General features: G+C 38.6%; 1 protein-coding gene across 2 annotated transcripts; it reads left to right on the plus strand.

Annotated features, from left to right (window-relative positions):
* The first annotated feature begins 315 nt into the window (after positions 1-315).
* On the plus strand, positions 316-22,019 carry PSMC6 (proteasome 26S subunit, ATPase 6). Of its 2 annotated transcripts, none has more exons than XM_010372071.2 (14): positions 316-450; positions 1,455-1,534; positions 1,628-1,667; positions 1,904-1,956; positions 4,565-4,632; positions 4,874-4,988; positions 7,663-7,750; positions 11,834-11,895; positions 11,983-12,106; positions 13,064-13,125; positions 14,898-15,018; positions 15,147-15,227; positions 17,968-18,039; positions 21,522-22,019. In XM_010372071.2, exons 1-14 carry the CDS (start codon positions 324-326, stop codon positions 21,638-21,640), a joined length of 1,212 nt encoding a protein of 403 aa, XP_010370373.1. In that variant the 5' UTR covers positions 316-323; the 3' UTR covers positions 21,641-22,019. The 2 variants fall into 2 exon arrangements, with proteins under 2 accessions (XP_010370373.1, XP_030786913.1); XM_030931053.1 differs by lacking the exon at positions 316-450 and adding an exon at positions 459-649.
* Positions 22,020-23,464: the final 1,445 nt, after the last annotated feature.

A 23,464-nucleotide genomic window follows, 5' to 3' on the forward strand; every position in this document is an offset into this window, starting at 1 on the left:
AGGTATTACACATTCCCTACTTAACTTCCATCTCAGTTTATTATAGAGCCTTTTATACTTCCGGGACAGCAGTGACTTAATACTGAGGCCTCTAAGGGGAAGACCGAGATAACTGAGTCCTGCTTTACCCATCTCGGCCTGCCGGAAACGGCGTGGGTGTAGGCCTCTTTCAGTGTATGTCGGCGTTCTAGGTGAACCGAGACACAGAGGTGGAAGCGGAGGAGAAAGGCGGGGCCAACCGGAAGGGGCGGGTTCATGGGCGAACCCACCCCTCCAGGCCGGGTTTCGTCCCTCGCCCCGCCCCTTCCCCCGCCCGGACGGCCATGGCCATTCCCGGCATCCCCTATGAGAGACGGCTTCTCATCATGGCGGACCCTAGAGATAAGGCGCTTCAGGACTACCGCAAGAAGCTGCTTGAGCACAAGGAGATCGACGGCCGTCTTAAGGAGTGTGAGTGCACCTTTCTTTCCATGTAATCAAGTGCCTCGATTCGCTTCTGCCTCTGACAAAGTAGAAGCCTTTGGCCGAGCCCAGCAACCGAGCCTTAGAGATGACCAGGCCTCGGTGACGGACAAGGCGCTTTGTCATCCGGCCCTGAGCTTGTGGAGCAGCACTCCTTCGGGTGTAGAAATGGACCAGTCCAGCCCAGGTGACAGAACGGCCTTGAGGTGGAAATGAAAAAGAAGTAGAGGAGGAGTGGGGAAGTGGGCCGAGGATGTTTCCCAGGTTAGGGTGCAAGGAAGGTAGTGCTGGTGGAGCCCCGGGACTCGGAGAGGGAAAGGCACTTGAGTCAAGCAAGCTCAAACAAGAGATGAGACTCAGGGAGTCGGCTTGTTCTTGGAGTCGAAAGACGGCCGCAGAGCTTTAGAGAGAAGTGTTCCAGTTGTCATAATAACCCATATCGTCTTTTGTCGTGTTTCGTGTTGTACTGTATCAGGCATACACATTTCCCTTACCTCCTTAGTGCTTAACTTTTTTTCACTTCATTTTCATTGAAAAGCATGAGTGGTTTTAATTAATTAATTAAATGAAGGAGGACCATAATTAAATGATTCAGTGGAGAACTGCATTTGTTGACTTTATTTAGGGTAGAATATCAGAGAATAATCCAAGGGGTAGGTGAAGAGGTGAGGAAGGGTCTGATTATCATTGGGATTTGTAGTCGCAAATCCTAAGTGTCAGGGTGTCAGTATCTGTTAATATAACTTAAGATGTGCTTAAACAAGTATTGCCGATCAAGAAAATAAAAATAGGGTGCTTTCTCTGTAACATTTTGTTGTTATACATGCCACCTACTCATTACAAACAGCATTGTGTCTTGTATGATTTGAAATAGTGGATGTGAAACTTAGGTAAAGTGAAATAGACTTATGTAAACAGTAAAGTGAGAAGTAGCCACTTAAACACACTAAGATTACTGTTCAATTAAAAATGTTCAAATTGTATTATTTCAGTAAGGGAACAATTAAAAGAACTTACCAAGCAGTACGAAAAGTCTGAGAATGATCTGAAGGCCCTACAAAGTGTCGGGCAGGTAGGTAATGAAGTTTGGGGAATAGGGGTCATGGTAATTTGCTTTTTTATTTAGCTGTTGCCAAAAAGTAATGCTTTTTATTTTCTTCCTTAGATTGTGGGTGAAGTGCTTAAACAGTTAACTGAAGAAAAATGTGAGTGAATTAGCTTATTAATTAGTAAAGAAATAGCCCACCTCTCTCTAACTTTTGAAATGCTTATTATTTTAATGACAATAATGCAGAGAGAGAGTATTTTTGCATAAACTTAAGTTTTCCTTCAACTAATCTCTTCTTGAAGGACAGAAATACAACTAAACCCTCTATCAACGTGGATATGTATTTTTTTACTTTCTATTTTTCAATTAGTTCTTTTATGTTTTTTCTTCTAGTCATTGTTAAAGCTACCAATGGACCAAGATATGTTGTGGGTTGTCGTCGACAGGTAATACTTTATATTTGTGTAGGGCCTGATGATTGACAAAAGTAGTTTCATGTAAGTTATTGTCTCTAATTCTTGAGGCAAGCAGGTTGGGCATTTATTCCCATAACTCACAAGGATGATTTGTTCAGACATAGCTAGTTATTAACAAAGCCTGAATTCAAACCATGGGCTTTGACTCCTAGCATTCCGTGCTTGCTACTGTATTACATTGTCTCAGTCAGATCTATTAATAGCCACTTAGAAATAAAAGTATTTTAGAACTGGAAAATAGACATTTTAATGTCATTTTTAAAGAGGACTTACAAGTGTTAGATACCAGCAGTTACCTGTGTTTATATTTAGACATTCAGAACTGTTACTTATGGACTGTACCATGGCCTAGGTTAATTTTGTATGAGGTCATTTAGATTAGGGTAGGGCAAGTCGAAATAATTCTCAATTTTATTTTATAGTTATCAACGATGCCAACAAATGACCTCAAGTCATTCAGTAGTGTCTGAAATCAATTTATGTACTATTCTTTAGAAAGTGTCCTTAGATAGAGAATTCTTTTAAATTCATTGGAAGAGCTTTCTCTGTTTAATTGTCATTTCAGGTTCAGGTTTTAAAACGTTCACAGAACATGGCTGTAAGGGATAATTTAATCCAGAAACTAAATCTCATATTAGGATTTTGCCTAGTATATAAGTGGTTGACATTTTCTAAGTCAAAATATTAGATACCTAAACTGACAAGGGGTTTTTATGTCCCTTTCAGGGCTCTGTGGATGCCAAAAGTTGGCATTTCTAAGATATTTCAGGTTGCATGAGGGACAAGACTATATTTGAAAACTAGAAACATTAGAAAAGCCAAAGTATATATAAGTTGAGTATCCCTTATCCAGAATACTTGAGCCAGAAATATGCTTTAGATTTTGGCCTTTTTTTCCTTCAGATTTTAGAATATTTACGTTATACTCATAGAGCATCCTTAATTAAAAAAATCAAAAATTCAGCATGCTCCAATGAGCATTTTGTTTGAGCATGATGTCAGCATTCAAAAAATTTCACATGTGGAGCGTTTTGGATTTTCAGATTAAGAATACTCAGCCTGTATTCCCTATAGATGTAAACATTGAAATAGCTTCATATTGATCTGTCCTCTTCTTTTTTCAAGTAACCTCACTTCTTAGCCGTTTTTCTTTCCTTAATTGTTATATTAATCCTAGTGTTTTGCCCATCTTCCTAAATTTGAGCTCTTTGTAAAATCCTGTGACAAGTGGTAATTTATATGATCCTGAAATTGTATTGGCATGCAATTTTTTAAACTATTAAAAGGTAACTTGGCCAGGCGCGATGGCTCACGCCTGTAATCCCAGCACTTTGGGACGCTGAGGTGGGTGAATCACGAGGTCAGGAGATTGAGACCATCCTGGATAGCACGATGAAACCCCGGCTCTACTGAAAAACAGACAAAAAAATTAGCCAGGCATCGGTGGTGGCGCCTGTGGTCCCAGCTACTCGGGAGGCTGAGGCAGGAGAATGACTTGAACCTGGGAGGCAGAGCTGGCAGTGAGCCTAGATCACGCCACTGCACTCCAGCCTGGGAGACAGTGAGACTCCGTCTCAAAAAAAGAAAAAGAAAAAAGTAACTTGGGCCAGATGGGGTGGCTCATGCCTGTAATCCCAGCACTTTGAGAGGCCAAGGTGGGCAGATCATGAGGTCAGGAGTTCGAGACCAGCCTGACCAACATGGTTCAACCCCGTCTTTACTAAAAATACAAAAAAAAAAAAAAATTAGCCAGGCGTGGTGGCGCACACCTGTAATCCCAGCTACTCAGGAGGCTGAGGCAGGAGACTCGCCTAAACCCAGGAGGCAGAAGTTGCAGTGAACCAAGATGGCACCACTGCACTCCAGCCTGGGCGACAGAGACTCCGTCTCAAAAAAAAAAAAAAAAAAAAAAAACCAGAGGAACTTCATCTTTGAAAAGTAACAACATCCTGAATGTGAGGTGGATCTATTAAATTCTATCTAATTTTAGCCAGATATGCCAAGAAATTATTTAGTATGATTGAACCTAATGTGTAATGTGCTCAGCATGTGCCTGTCATGTAGCAAAGGCATGAATGATGGTTGCTGGGTTTTGGGACTTTAATTTTAAAGCATTTTAATAAAAATCTCTAAGGGGAAACTGCATTTTTCCCTTTTCTTATGAGCATTTAACACACATTCTTCCCAGAAGCTGTACATTTCAAAATAAATCTGATGAGCACACCTTTAAAATGCTTCCCTTTCCTCTCCCTAAAATGTTCACTAAGGGATTTTTCTATAAATGCTTTGGTAGCAATTCCCAAAGTCACTGTACCATTGCCACCTCAAGCTTTGCATATTAGTCATTTCACATTTTACACTGAGATTACACAAAGGGGCATTATTTTAAGGGGCAGGCGGAAATCACTTTAAATTACTTATTTTATAAGCCATTTTGTTAGCATGGAGTTTATAGTCTGATATTTGTGTTCTCTCTGAAGGGTAAAAATGAGTATTTGACTTCTAAATATTAAACTCTCGGTAGGGTGTTATTCCTTTCTGAAGTGTTTATATAATATCTTTTGTTTTACAAAACTAGCTTGACAAAAGTAAGCTGAAGCCAGGAACGAGAGTTGCTTTGGATATGACTACACTAACTATCATGAGGTGGGTTTCTTATTCTATTGAGTTTACCTTTTATTTTCACAAAGGGTGGTTTTTATCTGAGATATATGCTTCTTGAGATCACTGAATATTTTGGCACTTTTTACCTTTTACTAGTTTCTAATTAAGCACATCTTTTTGAGATCAGCTGCAGGTGTTTGTATGAGCAAGTTATCTGTATGCTATCTGTAGGCTGAGAGAAAATATATCTTCCAAAATAAAAATACTTACCTTTTCATTCTAGATATTTGCCAAGAGAGGTGGATCCATTGGTTTATAACATGTCTCATGAGGACCCTGGGAATGTTTCTTATTCTGAGATTGGAGGGCTATCAGAACAGATCCGGGAATTAAGAGAGGTTGGTACTGTGTGCTTTGTTCTCTGAGCTTAGCTAATAAATACTAGTAGGTTTAGGATTCTTCACAGGAGAAACAGGATGAAAAAGTACTTTTTGTCTAAATTATCTAAATGGTAGTTAAGAATATTATGCATTTACTATTCTTGCTAAGAAGAATAACACTGAATTTCTAGCTGTGAAAATTACTGTTTTTTTTAATTTGGAGATAAATTGGTTTTAGAAAAATCCTGCTCTTTTTGTGGCAAAGGAACGGAGAAAAAGCTAAGAATAATTGATGTAGGCTGATGTCCTGTGGTTTTGATTATCATAATCAGTTACTTGGGATAATGTGTGCAATGAGTTTTTTCCATAACCTCATTAATGCTAGCTTCCCACGCTTACTGAAGGGTAGGGTACCTATTCCTTAAATATTTTATTTTGTTAAAGCTGTTTGCTGCCATTCAAGAAAACCACTGGCTTTAGAATTGTCTTAAATCTTTTAAGCTTTTAGGTGAAGAATCAAATCAGGATTGCCTTACTTCATAGCACAGACAGCTTCTTAACTGTTATCTGTAAAGCAAATTACATTGTCCTAAGGATTTCATCCTAAATGTTTAGGCTGTGAATATTTAGGAGTTAATGGGAGTAATTGGAATGTCTTACACAATCTGATTTAAGCCTTAAGCCAGTTTTCATACTTCAGTACATTAATTTTTTTGGAACACTTATTAAAAATAAAGATTACTAGGCCCTCTGAGTGGTTTTGATGGACTAGATTGGGAGTAGGCACAGGAATTAGCATTCCAGGTGATTATGAAACCCAATTTTTCTTTGACAATACTTGAGGAAACACTGGTCTAAGTGTAAAAAAAAAAAAAAGGCAGTTCTCACCTGTATTTAATGAAAGGGCAACAGAGGAAGAACAAGTGCTTCATAGAACGGTGAAAACTTACTTTCAACAGTGATTTGCTGCATTAGCCATAGGAGCAGAAAGAATCCCATGTGTACATGCGGTATCCTTTACTGTCTGCAGATACTTTGCACTTTAGAGTATTGATTTCTCTCACTTCTGATTTTTCGCAGTCACACTTTATGCACAAATGGACACAACTTTTTTTTTTTGTTTTGAGACAGGGTCTCTTTCTTTTGCCTACGCTGGAATGCAATGGTGCAATCTCAGCTCACTACAACCTCTACTTCCCAGGCTGAAGTCATCCTCTCACCTCACCCTCCCAAGTAGCTCAAGGCATGCGCCACCACACTTGACTAATTTTTTTATTTTTGTAGAGACGGGGTTTCACCATGTTGTCCAGGCTGTTCTCGAACTCCTTAACTCAAGCCATCCTCCAGCCTTGGCCTCCCAAAGTGTTGGGATTTTCAGGCGTGATTCACCACACCTAGCCCAACACAACTATTCAATAGAAATTTCTCTCTCGGTTAGGTTGTGGTGGCTCAGGCCTATTAATCCCAGCATGTTGGGAGGCCAAGGTGGGTGGATCATCTGAGGTCAGGAGTTCAAGACAAGCCTGCCAATATGGTGAAACCCCATCTCTCCTAAAAATATAAAAATTAGCCAGGTGTGGTAGTAGGTGCCTGTAGTCCCAGCTACTCAGGAGGCTGAGACGGGAGAATCTCTTGTACCTGGGAGGCAGAGGTTGCAATGAGCAAAGATCACACCATTGCACTCCAGCCTAGGCAATAGACTCCGTCTCAAAAAAAAAAAAAAGGAATTTCTCTCTCAAGTTACTGGTACTATAAGTAATTTAAATTGGACTTTCAGATCCTCAATATCCCTCAATATCTCTAGTCTCCACTTTTCTTCCTTGAATCAATCTTGAGAGCAGAACATACTGTTCTATTAAAGCTGCTGTGGGAAAACGCCAACAGATAAAAATTTTATATACCTTTTCTCTTGGTATGTTATCAAATCCATCCCCCATTTTAGAATTATTTTGTGTTGTATTTTCAAATGCAAACTAGTATAGATCTTTTGAGTTGGTTTTTTTGTTTATATGTTCTTTTGACTTAACTGATTTTTTTGTAGTCTAATTTTTAATTGAGGTATAATTTACATAAAAAAAATGTAGATTCTTAAGTGTACATTTCTTTTTTTTTTTTTTTTGAGACGGAGTCTCGCTCTGTAGCCCAGGCTGGAGTGCAGTGGCCGGATCTCAGCTCACTGCAAGCTCCGCCTCCCGGGTTCACGCCATTCTCCTGCCTCAGCCTCCCGAGTAGCTGGGACTACAGGCGCCCGCCACCTCGCCCGGCTAGTTTTTTGTATTTTTAGTAGAGACGGGGTTTCACCATGTTAGCCAGGATGGTCTTGATCTCCTGACCTCGTGATCCGCCCGTCTCGGCCTCCCAAAGTGCTGGGATTACAGGCTTGAGCCACCGCGCCCGGCCAAGTGTACATTTCAAATATGTTTGGACAAGTAATATATCTGCGTAACCATCACCCCAATCAAGTGTGTGGTTTATTTAAAAAACATTATTTAAATTTTTTTAGATTTAAGAGATCTTAAATCTACCTAAAGCAAAACCTCTTAATATAAATGGTTTTACCTAGCATGGAAGTCTAGGTCTATTATGAATTATGATGTGTACACCTAACTAAGGTGATATTTGACTTAAAGTATTTGAAAGTACATTAAAAATCTTGACTAACTTTTTAAGAAACATTTAACTTCCTTTCTAGGTGATAGAATTACCTCTTACAAACCCAGAGTTATTTCAGCGTGTAGGAATAATACCTCCAAAAGGCTGTTTGTTATATGGACCACCAGGTTGGTATTGAATTATTTCTACTCCACCAATAAGATAAATGAATTAAGGAATAAAAATATGAAAATTTTTTTATTTTTATTTTTTTTTGAGACAGGGTCTCTCTATTGTCCAGGCTTTAGTGCAGTGGCACAATCTTGGCTAACTGCAACCTCTGCCTTCCGGGCTCAAGTGATTCTCCCACCTCAGTCTCCTGAGTAGCTGAAACTGCAGGCATGCATCACCATGCCTGGTTAATTTTTGTATGTTTTGCAGAGAAGCGATTTTGCCATGTTGCTCGGGCTGTCTCAAACTCCTGGACTCAAGCAATCTGCCCGCCTTGGCCTCCCAAAGTGTTGGGATTACAGGCATGAACCACTGCACGTGGCCATAAGATGGAAATTTGATGTGGGTAGTTCCAACTTCCACTCTGTTCAGAGTGAGAATGAGAGAATATTTATGTTTACTGTTCTTTCAGGCATGCTTAGTGCATTCGTGCCTCACAGTATATTTATCTTAACAGGCTATGTGATTCTAGTTTAATAGTCCTCAAATTGTGGTTCACAGATCTAGAGGTGCTTTCATGGAATCTGTAAGGTCAAAACTACTCTATAATACTAAAATGTTAAGCCAGGCACGGTGGCTCACACCTGTAATCCCTGCACTTTGGGAGGCCGAGGTGGGCGTATCACCGGAGGTCAGGAGTTCGAGACCAGCCTGGCCAACCAACATGATGAAACCCTGTCTCTACTAAAAATACAAAAATTAGCCAGGCCTGGTGGCGCACACCTGTAATCCCAGTTACTCAGGAAGCTGAGGCAGGAGAATTGCTTGAACCTGGGAGGCAGAGGTTGCAGTGAACCGAGATCGCACTCCAGCCTGGCTGACAGTGAGACTCCTTCTCAAAAAAAAAAAAAAAAAAAAAAATTTTTTTTTTTTTATATAAGAGAAATGTACCTATAGCGTACTGCTTGACATACATAGCCCCACAATGACACAAAACAAAAAACTAAAATGTTGTTTGGCTCTTCCACTGTGCTGACATTTGTGCTGATGGTGTTAAGAGCAACATGGGTAAAATTAAATTACTTGCACTGTAGTGTGAATCAGCGTTAGTGGCACGAAACAGTGCCAGTTAGTAACCATTGTGTTCTTCACTGCCACATACTTGCTGTGTAAAAAAAAAGTCAGTTTCACTTTAAAGTCCTTGGTGAAACAGTAAAAATTATTAATTTTATTAAATCTTCATCTTTGTGTAATATTTTGTGTTCTTTGTGATGAAATGGAAAATACATATAAAGTATTTTTGCTGCATATTGAATAAGATAGTTGTCTTTAAGAAAAGCACTTGCACAGTTATTTAAGTTGCCAGCTGAATTCGTTGCTTTTTATGCAATAGTATTTTTGCTTGAATGGACCATTTACAAACATGCTGTGATTATCATGACTGGTTACTGGTTATTAGTTATTGATTACTCAAGACTGGTTTTTGGTTATTTGCCTCACATTTTTTCCGAAGCGAACAAATTGAGCCTGTCATGTTAAACAACTGACCCCATCTGTTGCCAGTGATAAAATTTGAATTCTCAGGTGAAAATTAGAATTTTTAAAAACATATATCTGGCACTATGTGGTTGACAGCTTTTTCTTTTTTTTCTTTTCTTTTTCCTTTTTAAATTTTTTTAGATAAGGTCTTACTCTGTTGCACAGGCTGGAGTGCAGTGGCGTGATCATCTTGGCTCACTGCAACTTCTACCTCTTGGGCTCAGGTGATTCTCCCACCTCAGCCTCCTGAGTAGCTGGGACTACAGGTGTGTGCCACCATGCCAGGCTAATTTTTGTGTTTTTAGTAGAGGCAGGGTTCTTCCATGTTGCCCAGGCTGGTCTTGAATTCCTGGGCTCAAGCAACCCACCCACCTCAGCCTCCCAAAGTGCTGGGATTGTAGACATGAGCCACATTGCCCAGCCACGGCAGCCTTGTAATATATTAATACTTAAAGACTTTTCTGATCAGATAAGTCGTGAGAATAGCAAAAATTTTTTATATTGTGTAATGAAAAATGTCAACGTTTGGAAGATTTCCATAACTCAACCAGTAGTTTCCAAATAATCAATGCTTGATGTTAAAATATGCATAAGTAAAAGATCCAGTCAGTGTACAGGATAGACCAACGTATTTTAATGTAATAGCAGTTTCTGTCATAGTCCATGTTGTAAGTAGAGAGCTATTATTAAAAAAGGCAAAAGATAACAAGTGTTTGCAGCATGTGGAGAAAAAAGAAAGAACCCTTGTACACTATTGATGGGAATGTAAATTAGCACAGCCATTTTTGAAAACATGGAGGGTCCTCAAAAAACTAAAAAGAGAATTACCGTATGATTCAGCCGTCCCACTTCTGGGTTTATATCTAAAGGAATTGAAATCAGTGTGTCAGAGATAGCTGCCCTCCCATGATTATTTCACAATAGCCAAGATACAGAAACGGCCTAAAAATTGCCGATCAATGGATGAATGGATAAAGAAAATGTGGTGGCCAGGTGTGGTGGCTCACGCCTGTAATCCCAGCACTTTGGGAGGCTGAGGCAGGTGGATCACCTGAGGTCAGGAGTTTGAGACCAGCCTGACCAACATGGAGAAACCCCGTCTCTGCTGAAAATACAAAATTAGCTGGGTGTGGTAGTTCATGCCTGTAATCCCAGCTACTCGGGAGGCGGAGGCAGGAGAATCACTTGAACCTGCCAGGCGGAGGTTGCGGTGAGCCAAGGTCGCACTATTGCACTCCAGCCTGGGCAACAAGAGTGAAACTCTGTCTCAAAAAAACAGAAAAAGAAATATAAATATACACATTGGAATACTATTCAGCCTTTAAAAAGGAAACCCTGTCATTTGTGACAATATGGATGAATCTAGAGGATGTTATACTAAGTGAAATAAGCCAGACACAGAAAGACAGTTACCACATGATCTCATTTTCATGTGTTAAAAATTGAACTCATAGAAACCAAGAGTAGAATGGTCGTTACCAGAAGTTGTGGTGGTGTATGGGGATGGGGAGATGTTCGTCAAAGGATATAAAGTTCACTTAGGAGGAATAAGTTCTAGGTGATTTATTGCATAGCATGGTGACTATAATAACGTATTAGCTATTTCAAAATTGCTAAAAGTAGATTTTAAATGTTCTAACCACAAAGTAATGATAAGCATGTGAGGTCATGGATATGTGGATTCGCCTGATTTAATCATTCTTCAGTATATACATATATCATAATTTAACCCATAAATATACAATTTATTTGTCAATTTAAAATTGATTTTAAAAAATTATATTTTAATTAAAATTTTAATGTTGAGAGCAAAAGTACTTTGGAATTTTTTTTTAATTTGAGACCAGGTCTTACTCTGGCACCCAGGCTGGCCTGCAGTGGCGAGATTATTGGCTCACTCAACCTCCACCTCCCAGATTCAAGCGATTCTCCTGCCTCGGCCTCCCCAGTAGGTGGAACTACAGGCACGTGCCACCACACCCAGCTAATTTTTTGCATTTTTAGTAGAGACGGGGTTTCACTGTGCTTCAATCTCCTGACCTTGTGGTCCACCCGCCTCAGCTTCCCAAAGTGCTGGGATTATAGGCGTGAGCCACCATGCCTGGCCAAGTACTTTGGAATTTTAAATGAAAATTCTGTTTAGGATTTAGCTTTCATTTTGGAAAATTTACTTGCCAAACGATTATATTCTTAAAAGGATTTTAAAAATTTGTTTCACATAGGCCAAGTGCGGTGGCTTCTGTCTGTAAGCCCAGCACTTTGGGAGGCCGAGGTGGCAGTATCACTTGAGCCCAGAAGTTCAAGACCAGCCTGGGCAACACAGAGAGACCCCGTCTCTGAAAAAACAGACAAACAAAAAACTTAGCTGTGCGTGATGGCACGTGCCTGTGATCCCAGCTACTTGGGAGGCTGAGGTGGGAAAATCGCTTGGGCCTGAGGTCAAGGTTGCAGTGAGCTGTGATCTTGTCACACTCCAGCCTAGGTGACAGAGTGATTGCCTGTCTCAAAACAAATTTTTTCTACCTTACCATCTAATTAAGACTTCTTTTTGTCATTCTTAGGTACGGGAAAAACACTCTTGGCACGAGCCGTTGCTAGCCAGCTGGACTGCAATTTCTTAAAGGTAAAGGGAAGATTATTTTGTACTTAATTGAAATTTAATTTTACTTGAATTATCTTATATTTACCTTCCTGTTTTTCCTTTAATCAGGTTGTATCTAGTTCTATTGTAGACAAGTACATTGGTGAAAGTGCTCGTTTGATCAGAGAAATGTTTAATTATGCCAGAGACCATCAACCATGCATTATTTTTATGGATGAAATAGATGCTATTGGTAAGAATAACACCCTTGTTGAAAGTTTTAGGACATTTTTTTAAATGTAAAAGAACGGCTGCACGCCGTGGCTCACGCCTGTAATCCCAACACTTTGGGAGGCCGAGGCGGGCAGATCATGAGGTCAGGAGATCGAGACCATCCTGGCTAACAGGGTGAAACCCCGTCTCTACTAAAAATACAAAAAATTAGCTGGGCGTGGTGGCGGGCACCTGTGGTCCCAGCTACTCGGAGGCTGAGGCAGGAGAATGGCGTGAACCTGGGAGGCGGAGCTTGCAGTGAGCCAAGATGGCGCCACTGCACTCCAGCCTGGGTGACAAAGCGAGACTCTGTCTCAAAAAAATAAAATAAAATAAAATAAAAATAAATAAATGTAAAAGAACCTTTTTCCCCCCCTCTCTTAATCTGTAATTGTGATTTGTAAGAAGTAGATACCACAATGAATTAGATGTTACTTTAACCGGTTTTAATAACCTTTCACGGCCGGGCGCGGTGGCTCACGCCTGTAATCCCAGCACTTTGGGAGGCCGAGATGGACAGATCACGAGGTCAGGAGATTGAGACCATCCTGGCCAACATGGTGAAACCCTGTCTCTACTAAAAATACAAAAATTAGTTGGATGTGGTGGCACGTGCCTGTAATCCCAGCTGAGGAGGCTGAGGCACGAGAATCGCTTGAACCCAGGAGGTGTAGGTTGCAGTGAGCTAAGATCACGCCACTGCACTGCAGCCTGGCGACAGAGCGAAACTCCGTCTCAATAAATAAATAAATAAAACTTTCACTTTAACAAAATGAGAAATATTACACCAAAATCCAGTCTAACTTTGTCAGCATAATTCTTACTCTTTAGTTTTCATCTTAATGTTTTAAGCACAGACTGTTATGTTCTGTTTTCTTAAATGATGGTTATAGAGGAAAAGAGTAATGCATATAAATTTCCAAATCTACTATTTTAGGTGGTCGTCGGTTTTCTGAGGGTACTTCAGCTGACAGAGAGATTCAGAGAACGTTAATGGAGGTAATATTTGGTAAAGGGGGTTTATAAAGAAACCAATGTTTATTAAATGAAGAACTGAACATTGCATATTTCATAGTCAAAATATATAGAACATTTTAAATGAAATATAAAATTTGAAAATATTGTCAGGAACGAACATGTTTCTCACAAACTCTAAGAAAATGACTACTAAAAAATAAAGCTATCTGCCAAATTCCATTTGGTATATACCTGTACTATTCTGTGTGTTTTTGAGCAGATCAGTCATTCATATATTTAAATTCTTATGAATGTGATCTTGTGGTAGTTTTATGAAGACATTTTATGTAATGGTCATATTAAGACCGTTGGCAATAAATGAGCTATAATTATGTATGCAGCTGCTCTAAAAATTATTTTTTCTCTCACTTTATTGCTGAGACTGAGGCAATTAAAATAGTTTTGATAATTGAAGAGGATAGTTGACACAAAGAATGCACATAAAGCTTTCCCCCAGTTTTACCTTTCCCCACTCCAAATTCTGTGAAAATGATAGCAAGAGTCCAAATACATTTGCCACTTCAAATAGAAGCTAAGTAGCATGGGAAATGCAGTGTCAAATTCTTTCTTCTTAGGAGTATTTGAAAAATCTCTTTTCATAAATTATACAGATCTGCTCAGAAGATACATAGTATTTGGAAATTATAAAATATCTTAGAAACCTTAAATTGAGATATTTTTAAATGACACAAATACTAATTTTATTCAAGTAACTAATATATCATCAACTAACACATTGTCAGACTTGCTATATTTTAGTTTGTTAAATGCAGTAAGGTTTTTCATTTATTCAAGAAAACTTTAGAAATTGAGACAATATTTTTTATGTCTTTCAATATTTCTGTGTACAGAATTATTTGAAAAAACAGACCAGACATGGTGACTTCTGCCTGTAATCCCAGCACTTTGGGAGGCCCAGATGGGCAGATCATGAGGTCTGGGCATCGAGACCAGCCTAGCCAATGTAGTGTCTCTACTAAAGATACAAAAATTAGCCGGGTGTGGTGGCACGTGCCTGTAATCCCAGTTATTCAGGAGACTGAGGCAGGAGAATTGCTTGAACCAGGATGCGGAGGTTGCAGTGAGCTGAGATCGCCCCATGGCATTCCAGCCTGGGCAACAGAACAAGAATCTGTCTCAAAAAAAAAAAAAAACAAAAAACAGTCCCTCAGCTACTCAGGAGGTTGAGGTGGGAGGACTGGTTGAGCCCAGGAGGCGGAGGTTGCAGTGAGCGATGATCAGGCCACTGTACTCCAGCCTGGGTGACAGGGTGAAACTCTGTCTCAAAAAAAAAAAATTATGGATTTACTATCAAATTTGTAGAAAAATCTTTGTATCCAGTTATCCTAATATAAATGTTATGTCTGACATATAAGCACTTTATATATTGGATTTTATTATTAGCTTTTATTTAAAAAAATAATAAAATTTTGGACTTTGGAAATTAGATCCACATAGTTTAATTTCATAATTCTTGACATGATGGAAGCCTTCAGATTTATTAAAACTACCTGGTAGCTATAGAAAGATACATAGTTATTAAAAGGCACATAATCTAGTTTAGAACTTTGAGGCTAGAAAGTATATCCCTTTATATAATAGAGAGAAAATTAGAATTCTATCAAATGACCATTCTGAAGATAGAACATATCTATCTGTAGACAATACATTTCATGGCATTAGATATATAAAAGGTGCATGCTATTTTTTTAATGGTTAGAATGTTTGTAAAATCTGATTCTTAATATTCTTAGTTACTGAATCAAATGGATGGATTTGATACTCTGCATAGAGTTAAAATGATCATGGCTACAAACAGACCAGATACACTGGATCCTGCTTTGCTGCGTCCAGGAAGATTAGATAGAAAAATACGTGAGTTAAGGTTCTTCACCTACTATCCATTTCCCTTTGTGCCCATTTGTTTTTCTGTGCTTCACTTCACCTTCCACTGTATTTTATAAAAGATAAAACTGGACTATAAAATAATTTTTTATTTTCAGATATTGATTTGCCAAATGAACAAGCAAGGTTAGACATACTGAAAATCCACGCAGGTCCCATTACAAAGCATGGTGAAATAGGTAAGGAAGTCATCTATTTTATATGTATTTACATTTGGTAAATGAAGAAAAATACTGTTAGAAATTACTGATAGTTTCCTAAATCTGGTTTTAAATTCAGCAAATAGTTATTGAGCATCTACTATATGCTGGGAACCATTGTAAGTGTTTTGTAAGGGCTGACGATATATCAAGGAACAAAACAGACAAATCTGCCATTAGAGAACTTACATTTTTGTTAGGAAAAAACAGATAAAGTTAGTAAAACAAAGTATAATAGATGATGATAAGTGCTATGGAGAAAAATAAAGCAAGAAAGTGGGGGTGGGCATGGTGCCTCACTCCTGTAATCCTAATGCTTTGGGAGGCCGAGGCAGAAGGATCACTTGAGGCCAGGAGTTTGAGGCTGCAGGGAGCTATGATCATGTGCTCCAGTTTGGCAAGACCCTGTTTCAGGGAGAGAAAAAAAGAAAAGGGGGATAGGAAATTAGGGAAGTGCCAGGAGCAGGCATGAGGATATAGATTTTTAAACGACAGGGAGGATTAGCATAGGGAAGGACTGACCAAGAAGGTAATTTTTTAGAGATAGCGTCTCACTCTTTCCCAGGCTGGAGTGCAGTGGTGTGATCCCAGCTCACTGCAACTTCTGCCTCCTAAGCTCAAATGATCCTCACACCTCACCCTCCCGATTAGCTGGGACTGCAGGCACATACCACCAACCCTGGGTTGTTTTTTTTGTAGGGAAGGGGTTTCACCATGTTGCCCAGGCTGATCTTGAACTACTGGGCTCCAGCAATCTGCCCATCTCAGCCACCCAAAGTTCTGGGATAACAGGCATGTGCGTCTGTACCCGGCCTGGTTTTTTTGGTTTGGTTTTTTTGTTGTTGTTTTGTTTTAAATTTATTCCTGTTAAATGCTGACAATAGGTCAGATAAAGAGTTCTCAGAGTAGACCTTTGGATTTAACTATGTGGAGGTAATTGGTAATCTTGTCAAAAGTAGCTTCTTGGGAGTGGTGGAGAAGCCTATTTCAGATGGGTTTCAGAGAGATTGAGAAGAGAGGCATTGAGTTTAGACATTTCTTTTAAGAGTTCCACAGAGGGGACAGAAGAAGTAGAAGGGGAATGCTGATGAGGATTTGACAGAGTTTTCTTTAAGAAGGAAGAGTTTACAACCCCCTCTTTTTTTTTTTTTTTTTTTAATAATGCTGCTGGGAATGACCTAGGAGAAAGAGAAATTGGCAGTGTTCTTTCCTTGAAGGCGAATTGGCCCTATATATATGTGTACTTTTATGAGACTGGAGGAAAGGCAGAGTACATAGATGCTTATGAGGACAGGTTCTTAGATAGTGCAGGAACTTGTAGAAGTGTTTTTTTCTGAATGCTTCTGTTTTCTCAGTGAAGTAGAATGCACATTCAGAATGAAGATAGGGAAGTATTAGAGATTTGAGGACAGAGGAGAAGGTATAAAGTCATTACCTATGGAAGTGAGGGATTGGACTAGGGTACAGGCCAGTAAAACATGGCTTGTGAGCCAAATTCTGCCTGCTCTGTGTTTTTGGAAACAAAGTTTTGTTGTAACCCAAGCATGCTCATTTATCTGTTGTCTATGGCTGCTTTCCTACTAGAATAGCTGAGTTGAATAGTTACAACAGAAACCATATGGACTGCAAAGCATACAGTATTTACTCTCTGGCCCTTTACATAAAAAGTTTGCTGACCTCCAAACTAGGGAAATCTAGTATAATTTCCAGGTAGCCTTAAAAACTCTTTAGAAGTTAATGGTCTGAAATAATGACAAATAGCTGATTGTTGCCTTTCACTATCTTCATTGCTCCTGTTAGAGAGTTTTGAACTGGAAAGACTGAACTGAACAAAGGATGTCAATGTGTAGGTTTCTTCCACAAATACTGAACTCTTGCTAGATGCCAGATATTGTGCTAGCCTTGGGAATTCTTGCTCTCAGGAAGTTTACAATGAACTTAAACCTGATTAAAGACAATTCATGAATATCTGTATGATTTCAAATAGAGAACGACATGCCCTATATTGCCTGACCAAAGCGTGCATCATCAAAGTTATTCAAACTGTAGTAGCCTGTGCTGTCTTATTTCTCTTCCTATTCTGTATCAGATCCATTGCTGCTACCCCAATCCTATAGCTCTTCGATTCATGTCTGTTATGTGGGTGGGTGGAGAACTCACTTTATTACTGCTACCATAGATCTGATACTTCACCACTTGAATCTTGCACAGAAACCAGAGAAGCTAGCTAATGCCTGCAGTAGCATTCAAAAATTCCATGTGATACAGTTATGTCTGATTACATTTCAGTTTTGCTATACTTTATATTTGGCTTGTATGATTAAACAAAGTAAATTCCATTGTTATAATTGGTTTTGAGTGTTATAGGTTTATTCAAATTAAAGATTTGGTTACAGTTTTGATAAAAGTCATAGCTTAACAGGTATCTGGAGTTCACATGTGCATAGCTATTTCACTGTATAAAAATAGGTTAAGGTATTTTGAGATTTTGGTGATATTTCCTGTTTTTAAAGTTTCAGGGGTGTGTCTAATTCTGCTTGGTGCTGGTTTATTTAACAGAAGTCTTAGTTTTTGCATATTAATATTGTGGAATGTTAACAGAGGTGATGTCTAGCTGATCAAACTCAAAGTAAGCTCTTCAGTTTAAATTTTCGATGTGGGCATAAATCAAGTAAAGGTCTAATTTTTAAAACTAATTTCCAGTATTTTTTCTAAACAGATTATGAAGCAATTGTGAAGCTTTCAGATGGCTTTAATGGAGCAGACCTGAGAAATGTTTGTACTGAAGCAGGTAAGGGTTTAAAGTACAGTTTTACTATTGATTTTGATTTTTAAAATTTGCTGAAATTGTTTTGAGTTTGTCCAAAAGCAGAGCCTACACTTTGCAAGGATTTCGGTTGATGCTGTTCTTTTAGGAATTGATTCCAGGAAATAGGAGAAACAGAGTAAGCGAGATGGAAAGAGGGAAAGCTAATATGAGGGTGCACCATTGAGGTAGGTGCTGTGGGAAAGGGAGGTTAGATCTCAGAGAAACATAGAGAATGCCTACCAGGATCACCCAGCTGAAAGTTGGGAGACTAGAACATTGATTTACCAGTACTCTTCCCCCATTGGATGTGATTTGCCCTTGGTAGTGTTAACTCCTTTGCACTTCCACATGCCTTAGGGCAGAATGTGGAAGGAGAGGCATGTAATAGAACACTGGCCCCCTGAAGTAAGTCTGAGGCTCTACAGAATTGCCTACTACACCTGTGGCTGGAATTAGAATGGGCAAGCACCAGAGGTATCTGCTGCAAAATGGATCATGTATGTTGTCTGATACTAGTCTATGAGCAGTGTTTTGAATGATTGATTTATGAATTATGTGATCATGCCATTTGTGTAAAATGTAGTATTTAAATATAATTCTCTGTGGATTGTGTGATACTTTTTTTTTCACTTCTACATTGTATGTAAAAATTGTGTGATGCTATTTTTATTTCCAGTACCAAGTAGCTTTCATACCCTACCTAGAATCATTTAGTTTTTGTCTTCCATACAGAATCTTTAAATAGAAAAAATAAACTTCTACAGTATAGTTACTGACTTTATAGGTTATAGATTTTCTTAAGTATTAGAATATGTGATTTCCTCTTGCTTTTCATATCATGTTTACCCTTAGTAAATTCAACACAGTGTTTAAAGTGGCTGCTCAGGGAGGGCTTCTCAGTACAAGTATCTTCATGGGTACTGGGTATGCTGTGAGTCAGTATCTGCATCAATATGCAGGTCGGATACTTCTGTTCACATCTAGAAATGCTGTCAATACAAATCAGGGTAAATCATGCTCACAGAGCCTTATCAATAAACTAAACTGTTTAGAGGTAAACTATCATATAGCTTGAACAAGTTAGAGTAATTTATGACATTCTCTTTCCAAAATGTAAACCAAACCAAATTATTATCAGAAGATTGTTTTGGTTAGATTGTAATCCAAATGCAAGCTGTGCAGTGAACTTAAAGGCTGTTGCTATCAAATTATATGCTTTTTTTCCCCCTACATATTCTTACAAATTTACCTTTAGTTATTGCAAATGAGCTATAACTTCTGTGTGGATTAAAATTTTAGTTTTTTTAACTAGGTGGGATATTCACATCTGGAAGCATACTGAAATTCTTATTTTCATTTTAGACTTCAAGCCTTTTTTGTTAACACTTTTCTGTAAGTTAAAATACAGTTGATTCAACTATAGTTGCCCTTCCTGTTCAGGTCCTGACATTTTCTTTTTTTGGATTAGAATATATCTGTTTTATTTTTTCTTTTGAGACAGAGTCTCACTCTGGCCCAGGCTAGAGTGCAGTGGCATGATCACTGCTCCCTGTAGCCCAGACCTGATCATTTCTCCTTTATCTCCCAGTAGCTGGGACTACAGGCGTGCGCCACCACGCCCAGCTAATTTTTGTATTTTTTTGTAGAGACAGGTTTCACCATGTTGCCCAGGCTGGTCTCAAATTCCTGGGCCCGAGTAATCCACCCACCTGGGCCTCTGAAAGTGCTGGGATTACAGGTGCAAGCTACCAGGCCTGGCCAGGCATCTCTTGTGCAGATTTACTCATTCACTAAAGAGATTTGGAAAACAGCTATGTGTGCAGGGTTTACAAAAATAACTTACCTAGTTTCACTGTAGCTTTCTAAATAAGTTTTGAAACTTTTTTTTTTTTTTAAATCAGTCATTTCCATTCACCTGGTTTCTAGGACAACATAGATTGTTTCCTTATGTAGACATCTAGAAAGGAAACAAGATAGGAAATAATCCTTGAAATCTTCTATTTTAACTCCCTTATTTTATGTAAGTGAAAATTCGATACAGGCAGATCCTCAATGGAAATATAGAATTCATTTAATTAGTAGATAGCAATAACCTTACCTGCTTTAGTTTATCATGAGTTAGGATTATCTCAAAATCTGGGACCCATATCCATGACACAACTAATGTTTAAAAAACTGCATACAAGGAAACTTCACCTCTTTGTCAAATAGTATTTGAGAAGGTACTTGTCAAAAAGTTGAAGGAAAAAGTTGAGTTGTGATACTCAAATATGAATCAAATAAAAATACCAATTTGTACATAAATTGGGTAAATTTTAACACATGAATAATGACTCTGAGTTTTGCTAAAACCCGCTGTTGGCTTTCTGTGTGATTCCCTATTCTCAAAGTTTTTGATTATTAACAAAGAATGGCTATCAAACTTACTCAAGATTTTTTTTTCCCCAGAAACGTGTGCCTTCTAGCAAATTGCTTCCTGTCAAGTTAAATTATGCTTAAAATGTGTACGTGTTGTTGGTAGTTTTGATTTGCTTTGATTATTTATGTTTGTTTTTAGTAAGATCTACAGTCAGATACAGGGACCATTTGAGCCTGATTTTATTTTATTTTTTTGAGATGGAGCCTCACTCTGTCACCCAGACTGGATTGCGGTGGCATGATCTTGGCTCACTGCAACCTCCGCCTCCTGGGTTCAAGCAATTCGCCTGCCTCAGCCTCCCAAGTAGCTAGGGTTACAGACGCCCACCACTACGTCCGGCTAATTTTTGTGTTTGAGATGGGCTTTTTACCATATTCGCTAGGCTGGTCTCAAACTCCTGACCCCAGGTGATCTGTCCACCTTGGCTTCCCAAAGTGTTAGGATTACAGTTTTGAGCCACCGTGCCCAGCCTTGAACTGGATGTTAAATAGTCATATAATTGTCTCACCTGTTTTTGTTTTAGAAAATAATCACACCACTACTATGGATTTTTTTTTTTTTTTTTTGAGATGGAGTCTTGCTGTTGCCACGCTGGAGTGCAGTGCCGCGATCTCGGCTCACTGCAACCTCTGCCTCCTGGGTTCAAGCCATTCTCCTGCCTCAGTCTCTCAAGTAGCTGGGACTACAGGCGTGCGCCACCATGCCCAGCTAATTTTTTTTTTCTTTTTTTTTTTTTTTTTAGTAGAGATGGGGTTTCACTATATTGACCAGGATGGTCTTAATCTCTTGACCTCGCGCTCTGCCCACCTTGGCCTCCCAAAGTGTTGGGATTACAGATGTGAGCCACTGCACCCGGCCTGTGGATTTTAATTGAAAAAAGATAGTGGTTTTTAGCAAATTAGAACTACTGGTTTTTAGCAAATTAGAACTATTTTTAGCAAATTACAAACTTCACATTTATTCCATATAATTATATTGTTTTTCATATAATGAACATATAATTCATATGTGATATATAGCAGTCATGTTGTTTTGTTCTCCACAGGTATGTTCGCAATTCGTGCTGATCATGATTTTGTAGTACAAGAAGACTTCATGAAAGCAGTCAGAAAAGTGGCTGATTCTAAGAAGCTAGAGTCTAAACTGGACTACAAACCTGTGTAATTTACTGTAAGATTTTTGATGGCTGCATGACAGATATTGGCTTAATGTAAAAATAAAGTTAAAGAAAATAATGTATGTATTGGCAATGATGTCATTAAAAGTATATGAATAAAAATATGAGTAACATCATAAAAATTAGTAATTCAACTTTTATGATACAGAAGAAATTTGTATGTTTGTTAAAGCTGCATTTATTGCAGCAAGTTACAAAGGAAGAGTGTTGAAGCTTTTCATATTTGCTGTGTGAGCATTTTGTAAAACATTGAAAGTTGTTTGAGATAGTGGTATAAGAAAGCATTTCTTATGACTTATTTTGTATCATTTGTTTTCCTCATCTAAAACGTTGAATAAAATCTGTTTGATTTAGTTCTCCTACATATATATTCTTGTCTTTTCTAAGAGTACATTTACTATGGTCCTTTAGGTTCTTTAGCAAGTAAACTATTTGATAACCCAGATGGATTGTGGATTTTTGAATATTATTTTAAAATAGTACCCATACTTGGTGTTCATAAGATCATCTTCTTAAATAAAACATGGATGTGTGGGTATGTCTATACTCCTCCTTCCAGATAGTATTTATATATTCTTCATCTACTGTGATTAAGCTCATTGTTGATTAATTGAAAATATACATGCACATCCATAACTTTTTAAAGAGTATGATTCAATGGAATATTTGCTAATATGTGACTTGGTTTTCTTGGTTTATGTAAGATGATAGGTCCCTGTTGAGGATGTGAAGGTCTGGACCCTCTTCCAGGAAAAATTATAACATACGCACAATTTTGCATATACTATACTTTCAGGAAATTTATTGTTTCCCAGGCTCATCCAAGGACTCTTTAGGTATCTATGGATACCTGGCTAAGAGTGTATGATGTAGGGGATGTAGGAGTGTCAGAAATGTTCAAAACAAGATTTCTGTTACCTATACATAATTCTTTCTCGTATCATCTGGCAATAAAATTATAACAGTACACAAAGGAATCATCATTGGGCATAAATAGTTATTAAAGATGATGGTGAAAAGAAAAGGCAACTTCAGTTTCATAAACACTAAAGAACCAAAAATATATGACCTAGCTAATTACACAATAATTCTTCAAATTAAAAACTTCCTAGCAGGATATTATGTGCCTTTTTTTAATTTTAAAAGACGAAGAACAGTTAAAATAGTGATAGAGAAAATGGAGTGCTCAAGTTAGCCATCTAATACTCAAATTATTATACAGTTCTGTTTCTATGTGTTGGCAGTGCATTTTATGTGACAATATGAAAAGAATGTAGGGGGAGGTTTAAGTCAAGTATCTGCGTGATCTTTTTACTTATAATTTGCATTTAGTTAATGAGTGACTTGCCTTTTACCTTTGTGCCGGTGGTGGTTTTTTAAAGAATCAATTTGGTGTACAAATCCTTTCTTTCCTTTGAGACGGAGTTTTGCTCTTGTTGTCCAGACTGGAGGGCAATGGCACTATCTCGGCTCACTGCAACCTCCGCCTTCCGGGTTTAAGTGGTTCTCCTGCCTCAGCCTTCCAAGTAGCTGGGATTACAGGCATGCGCCACCACACCCAGCTAATTTTTGTATTTTTAGTAGAAACGGGGTTTCTCCATGTTGGTCAGGCTGGTCTCAAACTCCCGACCTCAGGTGATCCGCCCACCTCAGCCTCCCAAAGTGCTGGGATTACAGGCGTGAGCCGCCGTGCCTGGTCCAAATCTTTTCATTGTGGGTTTACAGGCACACGCCACCACGCCCAGGGAATTAAAAAAGAAGTTTTTTAGTGGGGGGGGGTCTTACTATTTTGCCCAGGCTGGCAAACTCCT

The sequence above is a fragment of the Rhinopithecus roxellana genome, chromosome 5, assembly GCF_007565055.1.
Source record: "Rhinopithecus roxellana isolate Shanxi Qingling chromosome 5, ASM756505v1, whole genome shotgun sequence".
In the NCBI taxonomy this organism is placed as follows: domain Eukaryota; kingdom Metazoa; phylum Chordata; class Mammalia; order Primates; family Cercopithecidae; genus Rhinopithecus; species Rhinopithecus roxellana.

Bases quoted from the DNA above. Each gene is read 5' to 3' on its own strand.
- PSMC6 (XM_010372071.2), top strand. From the start codon at position 324: ATGGCCATTCCCGGCATCCCCTATGAGAGACGGCTTCTCATCATGGCG. The intron at 4,989-7,662 runs GTTGGTACTGTG...CTTCCTTTCTAG, and splicing joins AGATCCGGGAATTAAGAGAG to GTGATAGAATTACCTCTTAC. The intron at 11,896-11,982 runs GTAAAGGGAAGA...TCCTTTAATCAG, and splicing joins TGGACTGCAATTTCTTAAAG to GTTGTATCTAGTTCTATTGT.